We start from the raw sequence: 20334 nt of genomic DNA, 5'->3' as shown, positions 1-20334 counted from the left end.
ACTGCAATTCCTTGTGACTCTGGGCACATCACTTAACCCTCCATTGCCCCTGGTACAAAATAAGTACCTGAATATAAGTAAACCACTTTGAATGTAGTTGCAAAAAAAAAAAAAACTCAGAAAGGCAGTATATCAAGTCCTATTTCCCTTTCCCTTTATGAGTCACTGGCTCCAATGAGTTGCTTACAGAGATGAAGAGCATAGTCATGTGGATATTACAGGTATATAACAGAAACAGAAACCAAACATAAAATGAAACATATCATAAGTTCACAAAAATATTATATTTTAAAACAGTCACAATCAAATCAAGGATAATCATGAGAAGAGAAGATAAGCCATGCTGAGTCACATCAAGGTTCATTGTACGTTATTCTGTAAGTTACCAGAGATGCCAAGTTACCCAGTTCCAGGCTGGAGATTTTGGCCAGTACTGGTTTTGAACTTACATCCCAAAGCAGGGTAGGATTTGTAGTGCTGCAAGTCCCATAATGCACTGTGATGGGGTGGTTAGAAATCTGAGACTATCCCAAAATCTCCAGCCTGGAACTGGATAACTTGACATCTCTGCACAAGAATGATCCCTCCCTATGTGTTGCCCTGTTAACCCCCTCACCCCCTTGCAAAAATGTGTTATGTAAGATAACCAAGTATTTGCTGAATAGCACTTAGGCAACCTGCTAGCATTACACAGGCATGTAAGTGCTAGTATTCTAAATATTTACATATATAACATGCGCTTAAACACCTGGTTATAGAATGACCTTCACATGGATCAGTTGGTTCATCTCCAAATTATAAACTAAGCTAATGCCACCACGGAAGAAATTTCCATTAGAATAGATAAGAAGGAGTGGAGAAGTAGCCTAGTGTTTAGTGCAGCAGACTTTGATCGTAGTGACCTGGGTTTAATTCTCACTGCAGTTACTTGTAACCTTGGGCAAGTCACTTAACCCTCCAGGTACAAAACCTTAGATTGTGAGCCCTCTAGGGATAAGGTACCTGCATATAATGTGTATAGCACTGCATATATCTAGTAGCACTATACAAATGATTAGTAGTAGGTAAGAAAGAAGGACTAAGAATCAACGTTCTCTCTAATTTTTGCTGGCTCATGTATGCATGAAAAACATTTTCTGGGCAAGTTTTCAGCCTCAACTCAATGTGTTGCAGAATAGCCTATGTTCACAACAAAGAAAGCCAGACAACATTTGGTGCATGCAGTTGTTAGGCATATGTGCTCCCTTTCTGATCCATGTGCATGCACAGCTTAGAGGGAATACTGCTAAGCACAAACACACATGATGATTTAACATGTTTTTTTTTGCACATCAGTCCAGTTTGCTAATTATGAATCAAATCAGATTCTGTTTGAACACTGAATCATCCTGCCTCACAGAAAGACTCCTTGGCATCGAATTCCATAAACAGCACAGTTCAAATTCCATTCCCTAGTCTGGTTTTACCTCCCCAGCCTCATTCTGTGGATTCTCTTCCCTGATCTCTATTCCCTTCTGGAACAGTGAATCAGTAAAACCCTCCGAGTCACAGGTGAGCCCTCTAGTGGTCAATCATCATGGTACAAAGTACATAAGTAATGCCACAATGGGAAAAGACCAAGGGTCCATGGAGCCCAGCATCCTGTCCACGACAGCGGCCAATCCAGGCCAAGGGCACCTGGCAAGCTTTTCCTCCTGTTGGGAACACAGATTTCCTCACAGGAAGAAAGGAGGAAAGAATATTAGAGGGAGAATCTGAGAGAAGCATCAGCATCATTTGTTAGTAAAATTATGGCTGGACTGTGTGAAATAGCTATACCAGGTATTTTCACCTCTGGGAGCTTCTTTGAACCTCCACTTTTGTAATTAGAGTGGACAAAAGCCACTGCAGAGCTGCAATGCTCACCTGATCGCTTGCCTTTATGTCTACTGCTGTGTTGAACACACACACATCAGAGAATGGCCCTGCTCAGTGATCTTGAAATTTAGTCACAAAGCACAAGACAAGGAGATTCAGGAAATATATTTAATAGGTAATTCTGGATAGATTGTGTAAATATATGCACTGGGATGATGCATTCTATCCACAAGCTTTATATCAGCAGTTGTGCGTGCAATGCAGTTGCCATTATAGAATACCAGAGTAAGTCTGCATTTGCATACCTAACTTAGGGGTCCTTTTACTAAGGTGGCTGAATAATGGCCTGCGTAGTGTAGACACATATTTTTTGGCGTGTGCAGAATCATTTTTCAGTGCACCTGCAAAAAATGCCTTTTTGCCGAAAATGGACATGCAGCAAAATGAAAATTGTTGCGCGTCCATTTTGGGTATGAGATCTTACCACCAGCCATTGACCAAGCGGTAACTGGGCGGTAATGACCTACGTGTGCCAAATGCCACTTGGCATGCGTAGCTGAAGCACACCAGAAAAAATATATTTTGGGGGCGTGCATAGCAGACGTGCGCCAAAAATGAAATTACTGCAAGGACCACACGGTAGCTGTGTGGTAACTCCATTTTGGCATGCATTGGGCATGCGTAGACGCTTACGCGGCTTAGTAAAAAGGCCCCTAAAGCATGAGCACTTCTGCAAGCTCATTTACTGGTGTAAATGCTTGTGTCTAATTGTAGGCAATTACACATGTATCTGCTAGCATTCTATAACCTGTGCGTGCAAGTGCTAGGCACGCCCCGACCCATCTATGTCCCTCCTATATCCACACCCATGGCAGTTGTGCACTATGGATTTTGCACATGCAAGATGCAGGATCCTAAGAGCAGTTACAAGCGTAACTGCTAATTAGTATCAATTAACAACATTACAGTCAATAGCCAGTTAGCAGCTAATTATTGCATGCAATTCTCTGCTCAACTGACACTACTTTATAACTTGTATATCCAATGTTGCACGCTAAGCATAAAATTGTGTATGCAAATTTATAGAATTAAGGATTTACTGTATTATAGTCAGACATGGTTAAAATCAACTAGGCTGGTTTCAGGCAGAGCCAGGGTTTAAGATTTGTAAGCAACTTTGAAAAACATGGATTTTCAGACAGGATGTGATGTGTGCCAGAGATGAAGCATGATGAGCCACCTCAAGAAGTCTGCTAGGACACGGTGTAGCAAAGTGGGAAATGAAGACCTGGGTTTTGGCAAAAGAGGAGAAGGGATTAAAATAAATACATCCTCAGCTTCATTATCTCAATGTGTTGAATATGGAAATCAGTCGATTCAGAAAACTGCAATAAGATTAATTTTCAGACTAAACAGATTTACCAGAGTTTCAGAATATATGATGAGATTGCATTGGCTTACGGTAAAGGAGCGTGTCTCTTTTAAAGCGTTGTGTATATTGCGTCAGATTTTATATGGTTCTACTTCATATCTTTTGATCAATGCAGTTTTAAGATCCTTGTTTGGCCGTTCACCAATTAATTCTTCACCCAATGTCCTTTGGTAAGATGAGATTTCATAAGATATTTAATACTATTTTGTTGTCATTACAGTACCTTTATGGAATCCTCTTCAGAATTGAGAATAATTATTTAAAGTTTTGTAAACTGGCAAAGACACATTTTTTTGGACATTGTTATTGATTTCTATTCTTGTTAGTAATGTGCGAAATATTCCTCTATTAGTTACTGAGACCTTAGAAAGAATCTATACTGTATTGATTTAAGGCATATTATTTTTAGTGTTAATTGTTAGTTTTCAAGTATACAATGTTATCAACCATTTAGGATTACTTTGGGTTTTCTTAATTTGTAAATCACATAGAACTCTTGCTACAGGGAAATTATGATAAATAAGCCTTACATTTGACATTGACATAAAAGCTAAAGATATGTGCAGCAACAGCATTATTGGATCGTTTTCAGTTCGTTTGTCCTTTTCCCCAAATTTTCAGACTTTTTTTGGTTTTGTTTCACACATTTGTTTTACTAGAGCTTTCTAATAAGTGCAAATTGGCTTTACACATGTTAATCTGTAGGTTAATGTGCATTAAATCAATTTTGCATGCACTAAACTGGGCTGATACTCAAAGGCACATCTGGTTCACAGGTGCTGCTAAATGGACAATTGCCAGCCAGCAAAATATTTTCACTGGTACTAACTGGGTCGTGCTGCTGAACATTGTCTCTGACTGCCTGGGTTCTATTCAGACAGTGAAAGGCCATCTTTGGACGGAGCTTGGCTGGAGCTGAACGTAAGGACAGCAAAAAGGCTGGTCCAACTATTGCCCCTAATTGAATGATACCACTGATAGCACTGATTTCCAGATGTTCAGTGCCAGCTGGTTTCCAGATACTAGATAAGAACATAAGAATAGACATACTGGGTCAGACCAATGGGCCCATCTAGCCCAGTATCCTGTTTCCAACAGTGGCCAATCCAGATCACAAGAATTTGGCAGAACCCCAAAGAGAAGCAACATTCCATACTACAAATCCCAGGGACAGCAGTGACTTCCCCATGTTTGTCTCAATAGCAGACTATGGATGATTCCTCCAGGAACTTGTCCAAACCTTAAAAATAAAATCCAGATACAATAACTGCTGCTACCACATCCTCCGGCATCGGGCTCCAGAGCTTAAATAATCTTTGAGTGAAAAAATATTTCTTCCTATTTGTTTTAAAAGTAGTTCCATGTAATTTCATTGAGTGTCCCCTGATTTTTGTACATTTTGAAAGAGTGAAAAAATGATTTACTTTTACTCATTCTACACCATTCAGGATTTAGTAGACCTCTATTGTATCTGTCCTCAGTCATCTCTTTTCCAAGCTGAAGAGCCCTAACCTCTTTAGCCGTTGCTCACATGAGAGGCGTTTCATCTCCTTTATCATTTTGGTCGCTCCTCTTTGAACCTTTTCTAATTCTACTATATCTTTTTTGAGATATGGCGACCAGAATTGAGCACAATGACACCTAGATCTTTCTCTTGACTGCTGACTCCTAAGGTGGAGCCTAGCATCAGGTAACTATGATTCATTTTATTCTTCCCAATGGACATCACTATGCATTTGTCCACATTAAATTTCATCTGCCATTTGGGTGCCCAGTCTTCCAGTTTCCTAAGATCTTCCTGCAATTTTTCACAGTTCACTTGTGTTTCGACAACTTTGAATAGTTTTCTGTCATCTCTAAATTTAATCACCTCATTTGTCGTTCTGATTTCCAGTTTATTTATAAATGTGTTAAATAGCACTGGTCCCACTACAGATCCCTGTGGCACTCCACTATTCACCCTCCTTCATTGAGAAAAATGGCTATTTAACCCTACCCTCTGTTTTCTATCCAATAACCAATTCCTAATCCACAGAAGGATGGAGCTGAATGTGAGTATTTTGTGACTTGCAGCATTAGTGTTTTAAAAAAACACTGACCACTATCAATATCAGCCTCTATTTTTTCAGGTGCATTAATGAATATACATCCCTAATAAGGCAAATGGAAGGAGGGGATGAGAGAAAAGGTAAAGAGGAAGCACAGTGCAAAGATCAGGAAACAGATGGGGGCGCATGTTGACTTGAGAAGAGAAGGTCATAACGATGTAGAAACACCGGGGTAAGTGCAGGTGATTTTTGAACAGATTGCATAGTAAAGATAGATGCTTCAGTGGAAGGTTTTGTGAGGGCAGACTGAGTTTCCAGTTTGACTAATATTTAAAGTAAACAGCTGGAATTACATTTCTAATCTAACATGCTTGTGCACAGAATAAGAAGGGGAACTGAGTGTGAAAGTAAATCATGGTAAATAGAAGGCTCTGTTCTCCTTCTGGCATGCTGTCCTCCTGTAAGAAATGAGCTGTCAGTTTACAGTCTGGTTATAATGTTTGTGTCTGTCTGCCTTAAAGACAACACAAAACTGAAACTTGTTTCATTTAAGCCAACTATTCCACACGAGTTCTCTAATGAACTCAGATGGAAATATGTCTAGCCAAGATAGTTGGAAAGATCATGGTGAGGAAAGCTAAATTTACAGAACGACTTGGCAGCTCAGCTTGTAGGCTGGACAAGCTCACATTTCCGGCACATGTCGCTTTGTCACATCTATTTCACCTTCCTTTTCTCTGGCTAACTATTAAATACAGTTTTTGTCTTGCAAAATATAGAGAAGGACCTGGATTTCATTATGAACTTCTCCATGAAACCATAAAACCTTACGGCATGCATATTTTCTTTTTGACTTGTTGTGCTTTCTCGTTTCTGAATGTTCTATACAAGATAAACTGTGCCATTTAAAACAATTATTTTGGGGGGCTGTGGAGGAGGCTTGTACAAGAATAATTTAAGGGTAATTTTAGGTGCCCCGAGGATGTGTGGTAGGAGCTGACTAGATTTTTTTTACAGAATACTACCGTAACTTGGTATCCGTGCTTCTAATGTTACGCATTTAGAGCTGGGCTTAGGGGTCTAAATGCAACTGGGATCCTTTCCTGCCTGGCTAAATCATTTTGACTATGAACCCGCATAATTTGTGACAGGCTCTTAGACTAGTTAATATGTAATTATAACCAACCATAGATTAAAACTATTCTTAACAATGAGAGAGAAATTCATTGCTTCATTCAGAGGTCTGACTGAGGATGGCCAGAGAAATATTAAGTCAAACAAGTACGACTACAATGTATCAGACAAAACTTTGTGTTAACCTTTACATGTTAATATATTAAACTATAAAAGGATCATATCATCAAGCTTCACCCACCATCGATTCCTGTGAACTCATATTTAAGCAATCATATTTACCACACTTGCACTCTTAAATGAATCTTCAAGAAATCACTTAACTTATCTGAAGCAATTGTCAACTCAGGGGGGAGATATTCCGACATGAATCATGTTTTGCGAAAACAGAAATATTAAACCACTTGGCAAGTTCTCTTGCTTGATACATTGGTTTATTTTAAAGTTTCTTTGAAAAGAAATGGAGGGAGTCAACCTAGTGGCTCAGTAACCTTCCTGTGCCCTGATGTGCTGGATAATTGAATTTATGACTCTTGCTTCAGCTTTGTGGAATAGCCATGGTTGTAAAGACTCTGTTGGGCATGTCCACAGACCCTAACCGAGGGAATTCCCGTTACTGCTCAACAACCACACTTTCTGGACAAAAATTTGGATTGTGGAGGAATCTGTGCTCTGTGGCTCTTAGTTGAAGTTTAAAACCGATCACAGGGTTAGTTGAACATAAAGGGCTCATGGAAGAGTAACCCTAGTGGAAGCTAGTTCCAGTTGAAACGAAAGGAGAGGGAACTGAAGATCAACAAAAGAGAGAGACAGATATTGCAAACTTGTTTTCAGTATTTATTTATTAATGTATTTATACCCCACATTATCCCACAAACATGCAGGCTCAATGTGGCTTACATAAACCGGAGAGAGAGAGAGAACTCCGGGTGATATCAGATACAAATGAGAATAGTGGAGTAGAAGGGCAAGAAAGAAAGGATACTTTACATATAACAGTACAAAAGAATAGGACTAAACAGGATCCATGTATGCCAACTGGCAGAGTCTATAGTCCTACATTGTTCCCGGAGAAAATGCTTTGGTAAACAGATGCGTTTTTAGTGCCTTGCGAAAGGTAAGGTAGTCTCTCTGACTGGTTATGTCTCTAGGAAGTGCATTCCATAGTTGCACACTGATTAAGGGAAAGCTTGACGCCTGAATAGATCCATGCTTAAAGCCTTTCCAGCTGGGGTAGTGCAGGGTGAGATATAATCTTGAGGACGGGTCAGCATTTCTGGCTAGCAAGTCAATCATGTTCAGCATGTAACTTGGGACATCCCCGTTGATGTATCTTGAGAAACAGTGCTAACTAAGCATTTTAATTAGTAAAGGAAACACATTTATTGCACGGTCAAAAATCAGTAGAACAGCAGCGTGGGAAACAGCACATGGCTCATTTTTTTCTCAAGCTAGCTATGACAGTGTCATAGGGTCAATTTCTGCTCGGTGCCCTATCAGAGATCTCTGCACCCGGAACGGGAGGAGGCAGCTTCTCCAGGGAGACTCTGACCTTCCCTGTTAACTCGATACTAGAGCTGCTCACAGCAGACGCCTGGACAATCAAGCCACACTTGGTTGCAAATATCCTGACTTTCTATGCTCACCAGGCAGATGCTCAGAAGCAAATACGGGTGCTAGAGACCATTAGAACCAGACTACCGCCTGCATTTGCTACTGCAAAATGTTCAGAGCCGGCAAGTGCGTGAAATAACAAGGTTCTGAACACAAAATGCATGCAAAAAGGGTCTCCCTCATTCCTCCCTAATCTTCAGCAGGCAGCAAACCAAACAAGGGTCAATTCCTATTCAAGTGCAAATTAAGCCATGATTCTTACCGATATTTATTAAATGAATTTGTGCTACTGTTCATCACAAGGATTCTTTGGCTCATTCTACTCACATGGAAATCAACTGTAGAGCCAGTTAATTGTCAGGTCATGCTAGGAGCTGATTTTCAGTGATGATGTGAAATCTTCTAATTCAGTTCTACTCACTGACAGCATCTCAGAGCAGGGGCGTAGCTACTATGGGGCCACAGGGGGCTGGGCCCCTGTAGATTTGGCCCTGGACCCCCCTGCTGATGACTCTCTCAACCCCCCCTCCCGCCGCCAACCCACTATCAACCTGCTGTCGCCGTCTGCTACCTTTGCTGGCGGGGGACGTTGTACGTGCAGGAAGTCAGACTCAGAAACCAAACGAAGAAAGAAGACTTTGGCTGGTGGGGGTTGGGGGTCCCCCACCAGCAAAGGTAGGCGACAGCGGGTGGGGACGGGGGGGGGGGGTTGAGAGGGTCATCAGCAGGGGGGGGGGTCAAAGTTGTTTTTGATGGTGCTGGCAGCGGCGGGGGATGTCGGCAATGGCGGGGGGGGGGGGGGTCGGTGGCACCAGGGGGGGAGGGCTAAAATGTGCCCCCTCACCTCGGGCTCTAGACCTGGCCAGGACTACTGAAAATTCAGGGGCATAGCCAGACAGCAGATTTTGGGTGGGCCTAGACAAGAAGTGGGTGGGCACCAAATGTTCTCTCCCCCACCCCCACATCAAAAAAATATCTCAGCTGGTGGGAAAATGCTTCTCTCCGTCTCCACCTTGGTAGTCTGCAGCAGGCATGCGCTGAAAACTGAGCATGCGAAGGTGCCAGTATTTTGGAAGCAGCATTTTCATTACCATGTGCTACTGTTGGATGGGCCTGAGCCCTAAGTGGGTGGGCCCCGGCCCACCTGTGGCTACACCACTGACTGAACTACTGATAAAGACCCAGAGGTAGGTCCTAGGGAAGGTAAAAGTGGGTGGGGGAGGGGGTAAGGGTCCAGCTTTGGGGGGTGCGGGGCTGGAGAAGGTGTTTAGGCCCAATGGCGGAGTTTGAAACATCAAGCAGTGGAGTTTGAGAGAGGGGGAATGGACAGGAGATATCTCATAGGGTGGGGACTCACATTGGGGGCATTGGATGTCCAGGGGGAGCACAGCCGCAAATTTCGCTGACAGCAACTGTGCTGTTGATAGCTGAGCTGGAGTACTAGCTATCACAGCAGGCCAATCTTTGGTTGTGCCCCCGTCACGCATAAGCAGGTAGCATAGGCTTTTTACAGTACTGGAAGATTTAACAGCACATTGGACATTAACAAAACCTTAACGCAGCTTCATAAAAGTACCCCTCAGTTTTCACACTATTTCGTGTAGCAACTCAAATGTGATTAATACTTTTTTTGGATCATTTCTACTCTGACATTATTCTACATGGAGAAGGCAGCACTGATATGAAAGGACAGGTGGTGTTTAGAGAAAAATAAGCTTCCGAACTGACTAACCTATAAACACACCCTTATGGCAACAACAATGTATTCATGTTAGTAAAACACTTTGTGATTGGCTAGATTGTCCAATAGCCCTAGAAGATGAGGATTAGAAACTAGTTAGTTCAAAAAGCACGCACAAGCTTTCTTTACTTCTTCATAATTCAGGTGTGAGATTTAAGCACAAAAACTGTGGAGTGGGAAAAGAAAGAGACATGCAATGCCCTGGGGCGAATTTGACCCATTATGCGGGGTCATCAACCCAAATCCAGTTGGTATCAATAGCCAATGTGAGCCAAAGAACAGCTACCGTCTACTTTTGCGGGAAGAGGGAGACAGAAGTGGATGGGAGGGTCAGGACGGAGCATGAGGGAGGCCCACACCACTGAAGGGAAGAGGTAGGAAAGAACTTTAGGGGACTCTTCTGTTACTCCTTTGTCCCCAAAACCAAACACAGGGTGAAAGAAAACAAGTCCAAGTGACGAGCCAAAACACCGGAGTAAGAGCTCCAAGCAAAGTTTATTGGGACCCTACACGGTCTGTGTTTTGGCAAAAAGCCTTCCTCAGGGGTCAATAGATCCTCTGCTGGACGTCAAGTCAACTCTGAGTGCTAGGAAAGCACGAGTATAATAATGCTGAATCCGTTTGTCCCCACCCCAAGCCAATGCCATGCTTGCAGGCATTTCCTGAGATGTCATTCTATTTGCCTAATCCAACAATCGTTTGTAGACCAAGGGCCTCTTTAATCAAGCCGTGCTAACAGCTACTGGTGTGGTAATGCTGACAAAGCCCATTCACTCTGAATGGGCTCCGTCGGCACTGCCGCACAGGAATCGCTAGCGCAGCTTGAGAAAAGAGGCCCTAAGCTGTCATCGGTTTATATGATATGTTTTAGTGTTTGCTGATTTTATTATGCATTTTGTAACCAACTAAGACTTTTAGATAACGTGGATCATACATTTTTAAAATAAATAAATAAATAGCAAGACCCTCTTCTTCTAAACAACACAATGCAGTTAAGATATTCCATGGAGGATTAGAGAATTTTGCCATCTCCTGGTAATGGAACAGCTTGACTATTGTTTTTCTGTCCCTGCTGAAACATACGTATCCTAAATTAACATTCTTCTGAAGGTAGAGCACTGATTTCTAGGCACTGGAGAAATATATATGTCACATATTTTGACAGTGAAATACAAATATGTATTTTTGAACATATATGCATAGAAATTTCCATATTTGCTGATCTCTATTTTCCCTCTCATAATTTGTTTTCCCCCTTTTTATTTATTTCAATATTTTCATATACACCACCTTCAAGCCTGAAAGCTATCAAAGTGTGTACAGTAGTTATTTTTATTATTTGAAAATGTTTATTAATCACCTTCTCAATAATATCAGAAACCACTCAACTTTAATGTCCTACAGGTCAGTTTCCCTGCAAGAAATCAAACTAAACTTACCATTGCTGCCTCCCAAAAAGTTAATCTTAGATCATGTAGAGCAGGGGTGGGCAACCTTGGTCCTCGAAAGCTGCAACCCAGTCAGGTTTTCAGGATTTTTCCAATTAATATTTATGAGATCTAATTGCACGCACTGCCTCCACTGTAAGCAAATAGATCTTGTGCGTATTCATTGGGGAAATCCTGAAAATCCTACTGGGTTGTGGCCATTGAGGGCCAAAGCTGCCCACCCCTAATTTAGAGTGTTTTGCATCATACTCAGTAGTGAATATTTCACGCTCTGTTTCCAAGTCTTGTACTGGAAAAGTTCAAAGTCACTTCTTGTATTTTACTGTAAGTTTTGATTAACAATGGTTTAGGTATTTTTAGAGGACATGGTAAACATGCATTTGTTGATGATGATAGTAGGGTGTGTGTATGTGTTGATTGATGGTTTTACTAACATAAGTGTATTTGGTGATAGTGACACGTTATGTGTGTGTGTGTGTATTTCTGTTCACGAATCAGTTGGTTAATGGCTGTAGTGACATATGTGTATTTGCTGATTGTGACAGTATGGTGTTTTTGTGTGTTGGTTAACTGGTTGATGATTATAAGTAATATTTTTATTTATTTATTTTATTTTATTGCATTTGTATCCCACATTTTCCCACCTATTTGCGGGCTCAGTGTGGCTTACAATACATTGTAAATAATGCATTTGCTGTTTGTTACAGATAGTGTGAACGTCTGTTGGTTGGGTTGGTTAGTAGTTGTACTAGTAATAAATAATATTTAGAGTGGAATGGAACGCCAATCAGTATGATAGGACAAAAGGAGGAGAGGTCAAAGAGAGAAGAAAAGGATATAAGAATACAATCACCACCTACTAAAAGAAACCAAGCTGGAGGTGGAAATCAGATTGATCACATTAGGCCACTGCTGTCCCCAATGCAACACTGAAAGTGAGCAAAAAAAGATCCGTCTTCAGTTGCCCTCAAAATTTCAAATATGAAAGTGTGGTATGAAGGGCAAAGGGCAGTGCATTTCAAAGTGATGATGCTGTGAAAAAGAAGACACACTGGCATGTAGAATATGGTATGTGTGTGTGTTGATTGGTGATTGTAGAATACGCGCATTAAAAGTTGACAAGAACTGTGTGTTTTGGTTTTTGTATATTCATATTGTTTGATTATAAAAGTATGGAATGAGTGCAGGTGAATGGTAGTAATATGCGAGGTGATGGCAGGAGATGTAGATATGTTGATGGATGGTTATAGAGTTTTAAAGAAGGGACAGTAACATAGTAACAAAGTAGATGACCGCAGAAAAAGACCTGCACGGTCCATCCAGTCTGCCCAACAAGATAAACTCACATGTGCTACTTTTTGTGTATACCTTACCTTGATTGTAGTATCACTTATTATTGATGGGGGTTTCAGGTAGTCAGGGAAAAATTTCAACTACCTTCTCTCCTCCTATACAGCCAGTTTCTTGTGACACTACTCACTGTCCTCACTTAATCCCAAAGCTGCATTATACTTTATAATTGGATATAGATCTAATCTCTTGCATCATACAAAGACTGTAAAATACATGTGTCATTGACTACAGTCGACGTAAACCCTCGTCTCTAGCTGCTTCATTATCTAATGCATTTCTTTCTTCAAATATCACCCACCTGGGTCCTTTATTGTACTTTTCAAAAAGGTAGCAGGAAAATAAAATGTGTGATCTACATTTTAAGTAGAAATGAATCATGAAAATGCCTCTGACTGCTAGTAAAAAATGTTTTCTGAGATATCTGGAATATGAATGAAAAGATCTCTGGAGACATTATCACCGTGAAATGAATTAATTTAACCAGGGATAGGTAAGGAAATAGATCTGTCAGACTATGGATCTATTCATAAAGGTGGTTAATAAATTCCAATAAATATACAAATAAATAAATAAATTGAAGACAATTCTGTGTAGGGGGTCTAGATCAGAAAATGGACTTTTAAGTCCAACCACGCAAAACAGTTATAGCATCTTATAAAAGGAACACTGGAAATAGAGCCTTTTGTAAATTATGTATATCATTAAGAACCAGGCTCCCCTAGTTGTCAGCCAGGAGCCCCAACCACTAGGCTACTCCTCCTCACTCTATATTGGCCATATCAAATATCAACCTGTACATTGTATTGAGGTAACACATATCAGAAGAGGCCATTTCACAAAAGAGAGTCAAAATAAATAAATCCTTTTGTTTAAGGTAGAGAAAACTTCATCTGTGCCAGGTCCACAATCAGAAGTGTGTTACTGGCTGGCCACCATATCAGGACTCTACACTGCGTCCCTTTGCCTCACAAAAGGAGATGCACCAGTGCCCCTGTTTGAGGGACTTGCTCGAAAGACAAGATGGTGGAGCTTCAGGTTCTCTGGACACTCTCATAATTCCTCAGACATCCTTACTCCTCATTGCTCTTTCAGCCCTCTAGATGACGCTAAAAAACTTACTGAAATCCTAGTACATTCCCTACTACACTGAAACACAGCCTTATGGAAGGGGTGCACAGAATCCTGCTATTCCCAGTGCCAAGTAAGGTATTTGTAAGGCAAATCAGCTTTATACTGGCCTTTCCATTGGCCTCCCACACTGCTGTGCACTTTCCACTAGCATCTGCACTGGTGCATCCTTTACACCAACCTCCTACACTGTTAACACTAGCAAATGCACTACTACATTCTTTTTACCAATCTCCTGCACACTTTCCACAAGCACCTGTACTGCTGAACCCTTTGCACCAATCCACTGCAAACTTTCCACAAGCACCTGTACTGCAGAACCCTTTACACCAATCCACTGCAAACTTTCCACAAGCACCTGTACTGCAGAACCCTTTACACCAATCCACTGCAAACTTTCCACAAGCACCTGCACTACTGAACCCTTTGCACCAATCCCCTGCACATTCTTCACAAGCATCTGCACTGCTGCACCTTTTGCACTAATCCCCTGCACACTTTCCACAAGCACCTGCACTGCTGTACTTTTTGCACCAATCCCCTGCACACTTTCCACAAGCACCTGCACTGTTGAATCATTTTAAAATAGCGTAGCATTCTATAAGAACCTCTTGGACCACCAAGTCTGGTCAGTCCGGAATTGCCTGTCATTTTGACACAGTAGCTTAACTACTTTAGGGGTCCTTTTTACTAAGCTGCAGCAAAAAGTAGCCTTAGTGCACCCTTATGTGGGTCTTTCCTGCACGCTAAGGCCATTTTCACTGCTGCTGTAAAATAGCTGATTTTCTATTTTTTCTATTAATGGCTATGTGCTAATGTTGACATTAGTGTGCAGCTATTTTTCAAAAATTACCACATGAGCATTAGAGAATGACTCAGGGACAAAGTTTTCCCCCTGTGGGCTCTGTCCCCTTCACCGCCCCATCATTGCAGGCTCTGTCTCTATCCCCACCCTGTCCCCATCCCCACCCCATTCCTGCGGGCTCTGTCCTCATATGCACAAGCCTTGATCCCTTATTTTATATTTAAATCTTTTTAATAACGTATATAAAGGAACAATATTCTGTAGAACTCTTGTTTATAAATCACAAATAAAAAAAACAAGAATAACAATGAACAACTATAATAAAAATCCCACCCCACCATCCTCTACCCTTCCAACCCCAACAATAGCTGACTTTTACTACCCCAAGCAACCCTGATCCACCCTGTTAAAATGTACAGGGGTACAAAATTTTGTATGTCCTAGCTGGGGAGAAATATGCCCTATAAAGCACTGTTATGATTTTTTAAATCTGTGGATGAATATGAAGTCATCAACAATCTCAGGAATCAGTCTAGCTCTTCTGTCTTCCATAGTCCTTCCCACAATAGAAAATGTCCTCTCAAAAGATGTACTGGTAGCAGGAATGCACAGGAGCCCTCATGCAATTTTACTAGCTTTGGCCAGCACTTTTACTTGTTTTTCCCCAAAAATTAAAACATCATCATCATTAGAGAATGAGACGAGGGGGGGGGGACAAAGTTTGTCCCCATCCCTGTGGGCTCTGCCCCATCCCTGCCCTGTCCCCGCCCCATCCCCGTGAGCTCTCTCCCCATCCTTGTTCTCATGTCATTCCCTAGTGAGCACTTACTCCCACCCAGTTTTGTAGGTAGTAAGGGATTCATGTGCTATTGATTCCTGCACTAACCAGTCAGTGCGCAGTAATGTAGATCTGCTAACTGGTTAGTGCAGGAATGCCCATTCTCTGTCCATCAAAAGTAATCATATATATCCAACTACAGATAATTTTGTATATAGTTTATATATAGTATATATATGATTACTTTTGATTACATGTGGATATCCAAAAAGTAACTGAAAAATAGTAGCCGATTGTATGAGCATTCTCTGTCCATGACATGTCCCCTGAGAAAAATTCAAATAATTTTTAGCGCAGTTACTGCGCACACATTTCAGAGTTACTGTAGGATGCCTAAGTGCATCCCACAGTACTCCATTTACATAGTAGCATAGTAGATGACAGCAGAGAAAGACCTGCACGGTCCATCCAGTCTGCCCAACAAGATAACTCATATGTGCTACTTTTTGTGTATACCTGACCTTGATTGGTATCTGCCATTTTCACGGCACAGACCGTAGAAGTCTGCCCAGCACTAGCCCCACCTCCCACCACCGGCTCTGCCACCCAATCTCCGCTAAGCTTCTGAGGATCCATTCCTTCTGAACAGGATTCCTTTATGTTTATCCCACACATTTTTGAATTCCGTTACCGTTTTCATCTCTACCACCTCCCGCGGGAGGGCATTTCAAGTATCCACTACTCTCACCGTGAAAAATTACTTCCTGACATTTTTCTTGAGTCTGCCCCCCTTCAATCTCATTTCATGTCCTCTAGTTCTACCGCCTTCCCATCTACGGAAAAGGTTCGTTTGCGGATTAATACCTTTCAAATATTTGAACGTCTGTATCATATCACCCCTGTTTCTCCTTTCCTCCAGGGTATACATGTTCAGGTCAGCAAGTCTCTCCTCATATGTCTTGTAACGCAAATCCCATACCATTCTTGTACCTTTTCTTTGCACCGCTTCAATTCATTTTACATCCTTAGCAAGATACGGCCTCCAAAACTGAACACAATACTCCAGGTGGGGCCTCACCAACGACTTATACAGGGGCATTAAAACCTCTTTTCTTCTGCTGGTCACACCTCTCTCTATACAGCCTAGCAACTTTCTAGCTACGGCCACCGCCTTGTCACACTGTTTCGTCGCCTTCAGATCCTCAAATACTATCACCCCAAGATCCCTCTCCCCGTCCGTATATATCAGACTCTCACCGCCTAACACATACGTCTCTCGTATTTTTAGCTGCATTTGGCGTACATTAGCACCTAATGCAGTTTAGTAAAAGGTCCCCTTACTGCCAGTGTCTTCACCCCTGTTTCTGCACCACCAACACCCTCAGATCTGTAGAGATTCTAGTAGTCAATAGCCTGACCTCCCCCTACTGCTCTGATCTTGGAGCCTCTCCTTTTTGCAATTTAGGCAATATTGTCCCATTAGCTCAGTCTGGCCCCCTTTTACCAAGCTGCGGCAAAAGGGGGCTGGCGTTGGAGTCAGCACGTGTTTTACATGTACGCCAAGGCCCCCTTTTACCACAGGTGGTAAAAGGGCCGGTCTCGCATTTCTGCAGGAAATGGCCAGGCAGCAAGTAAAGCGCTTGCCGCACGGCCATTTCGGGTGTGGGGGGAGCCCTTTCCGCCACCCATCGAAGTGGCGGTAAGGGCTTCCATGATAATGCAGTGGCAACCGGGCAGGATTACCACTGGGTACAGTCCGGCGCTACAAATTTTTGTAGCGCCGGAAATGACGGCATAGTAGGGGTGGGAAGTACTGCCAGGCTGCTGCAGTAGCCCAGCGGTACTTCCGTTATAGCGAGTGGTAAGCCTGCGTTGGGCTTACCGTCGCTTAGTAAAAGCAGCCCTTTGGTGCCTATGAAGGTTGTTTTGTACCTGAATCTTTTGAGCAAGCAATATAACTGTAACGCAAATTCCCACTGGGTTTCTGTTCTCCCCACGGGCCACACAGAACCTATAAACAGACCTGTACAGCTAGTTATTGCTTTTCTTTCTCACCTCTTGAGCAGACTTATTATTTGCAGAAGCAAAACAGAAAGATACCAATTTAGGAGACAGTCAACATGAAAGATTTCTCCTAAATCTGGGGAAGCTTTCTTGTGACAGACTTGGCCCTGCCAGTGCTGTGAGATGTTCACAGATGGACGGTTTGTGCTTTCTGTGTATTTCTTGTGATCAATATCTCCAGAGGGTACGTAGTGCCGTAGGTGATGTTCCCGTTGCTTTGGTACATAAGGCATTTCCTGAGCAACATAGCACAGCAAGTGGGTACATTAAACCCTGGAGACCTGGGGCAGAGGACTGGGAGGTGTTATTCTGTGAACTATGAACTCATTGGGGAAAAAAATACATCTGCATGTTTATTTGCAGAATTGTTCACCTGCTCGGGTTGGTCTTTCGGACAGATAGGAAGAGGTTTGCAGAACCCTCAGGGGGAGGAATGCTGGCTTCAGCCCAATCCCTGGTAAACCTTTCCTTGGCTGAGAGGTGCCCGGCTCTCCCACCGTCTGCCTTTCAGGTGCTGTGGAGGACTTGCAGCTTATCTGCATATCCTCACAGCCTTCTCTGGAGTGACTCCCAGGTCCACTCCGATCCACTCAGGGCCTCTGCTCTGGGGCATTTTCTCATTACATTTAGATTTTCTCCTTGTTACTACTTATTATGGCTCCAGTACACTTTCTCTTCTTGGTACTGTCCCTTCCTAATCTGTTTCTCCATCTGAAACCACAGACATCTGCACCTGCCTTGAGGCGGGCACAATGGTCTGATTGACTAACATGTGTATGTTAGAACATAGGCAAACGTCTCGTAACTCCGCCCAGCTCTGCTTAACCTCTGACCCCTGAGAACACCTCTACTTCTTCCATAGAAAAGTACATGTTACACATTTGGTACCTTTACATATTTTTACAAGCCTATATCCCTAGGCTATTTTATAAGCTCTAAATAGAACATGGGATAGCAGGAAAAATGATCAAAAACAAAGAATAAATACTGCAATAATTACCTAGAAGAGCAGTAGAATAAATTGGCAAACTTTCATCAAAAACCAGTATTTTTTGCATTATTTGTGTTTGAGTGGAGTTTTCTTGACCATGTTGTAAGGGATCACAGTGAAACTGGTCCTTTTATCACCTTGTTGAATTATATAATAGGTGAGGAATGCTGAGGGATTCCACAATAAATCTGGTAATTATTCTACTACTCTTCTTCCAGGTAATTATAGCAGTATTTAAGTTTTCTGGTTTTAATTTTATACACACCAGAATTTTATAGCATGTAAAAAGCTATTTTACACTTTATAACATCACCCCCATAAAATGGCATATAAGAGGGTCAAAGAATCCTGCACCTCTCTTTACTGCATGTATATATTGATTGAAATCATCTCTATTTAGAAAGCTGCTGAAAACCTCTTTTACAAGAACCCTTGAATGAAGTATATGGTTTGATCTTACATTGGAAGCCCTTTATGCTTGTTTTTTTTGGAATACAAGGTGGTACTAATGAACATCACTCCTAAACTAGGGTATGCTGAGTATGACCTCAGTCTCTCAATTGTATTGCTATAACAGTTGCCTTAGTGCTTGCATTGAACCAAAGACAGTTTCCTTCTAGAGTTTATAAGATGTTGCATGCATAGCCACCCTGGCCAGGTGTTCTTTGAAATTCCTTTTAATCAGGCTTCTGCCACCCCAAACACTGTGCAATATTTCCTGTCTGCTTCTGCCACATTTTCATGGACTCCGTTTCTTGGTGTTTGAGAATCTTTTCTTTCTCTACACAATTCAACCCCAGGAGGAGCTATAAATGCTGCTCCTGCATCACCAGGAGTGCTAGCCAACCCAAGGAACAGAAGAGTAAGCGGGACTTGGCTAGCCAACTCCTCAATGAACTTTATACAGTTCCCTCCTCTGAATTAATTCTCTCACTTGCTCTTAACTTACATCGATGAAGTGCTTTTCTCTGAACGTATTCATGCAGCCCAGCTCATCAGAAAGTAGAGCTACAACCTCACCGCTCCCTTCATCCAGTAGAAAAGTTGGCTGTGCGCCAGATTTTTTGGATGAAAAGTTGAACCCAGAATGGTCCCGTAAGGTATCAACAAAGCAAAAGCTGCGACAGAGACGGGCATTACTCCACATCTTCAAACCCATTCTGGATACCCCCCCCCTAGCATGCCAAGAATTGATCTAGGTATATTTAACAATACCTCTGATTTCAAGATCGCCGCGATTCTTAGAGGTATGTGGTATTTGCGCGGATGGTAAAGGAAGCATTTTCCTCTGGGTGCACACGCAGCATCTTTAACCTGTAACCTGAAGTAATAAGCAGCCAACTTCCAGGAAGGGCAGGTTGTGCACGGCACAGAGCGCTGGAACATTTCTTTTTCTGTACCTGATAGACATCCCGGAGCCCGCACCAGGTCCTCAGCAGATGTTGACACGTCCTCAGTCTGTCCGTGGACCACCTCCTCAGAGTGGACACGGTCAGGGTCCAGACGAACCGGCTGCCGCTGTACAGCAGGTCTTCCACCCCACACAGGAAGGCAGAAGCCATGGCTCCGGGGAAATCTCTCCGGGCAGCGCCACTGCAGCTCCTCTGCTTTCTGGCCGCTGACCGAGTGATGCTCAGCTGCTCCGTGGGATGCAGGGTGGGGAGAAGTCCAGGGTTAAGCCTCAGACGAACTCCCCCTGTCAGTGCTTCCTGAGCAAACTCTGGAGCTGCCTGTAGTAGCTGAGCTCGACCAGAAGCTCACAGAGCAGCCTCGTCCTTCCTTACAGACATCAGAGTCAAACCTCTGCAGCTAGCGGGAGATATCCGAATTCAACCCCCTTTCCACATGATCTGGCTGTAAACCCCACTCCTCTTATGCAGAGGAAAGGAAACGAAACGGCATGGAAATAAAGATTATTAACAAACAAAAAGAGAATAATAC

General features: G+C 42.4%; 1 protein-coding gene across 1 annotated transcript in view; it reads right to left on the bottom strand.

Annotated features, from left to right (window-relative positions):
* The window catches only part of FRMD4B (FERM domain containing 4B), a 214848-nt gene extending 194893 nt beyond the window's left edge, over positions 1-19955 (bottom strand). The window contains exon 1 of the mRNA XM_030205557.1: positions 19794-19955. Coding sequence (XP_030061417.1) covers positions 19794-19955 — 162 coding nt within the window. The remainder of the gene's footprint in view (positions 1-19793) is intronic.
* Positions 19956-20334: the final 379 nt, after the last annotated feature.

Source organism: Microcaecilia unicolor, chromosome 6, assembly GCF_901765095.1.
Source record: "Microcaecilia unicolor chromosome 6, aMicUni1.1, whole genome shotgun sequence".
Classification (NCBI taxonomy): domain Eukaryota; kingdom Metazoa; phylum Chordata; class Amphibia; order Gymnophiona; family Siphonopidae; genus Microcaecilia; species Microcaecilia unicolor.
The sequence above is the reverse complement of the archived record's forward strand: the minus strand, read 5'-3'. Positions and strand labels throughout refer to the sequence as shown.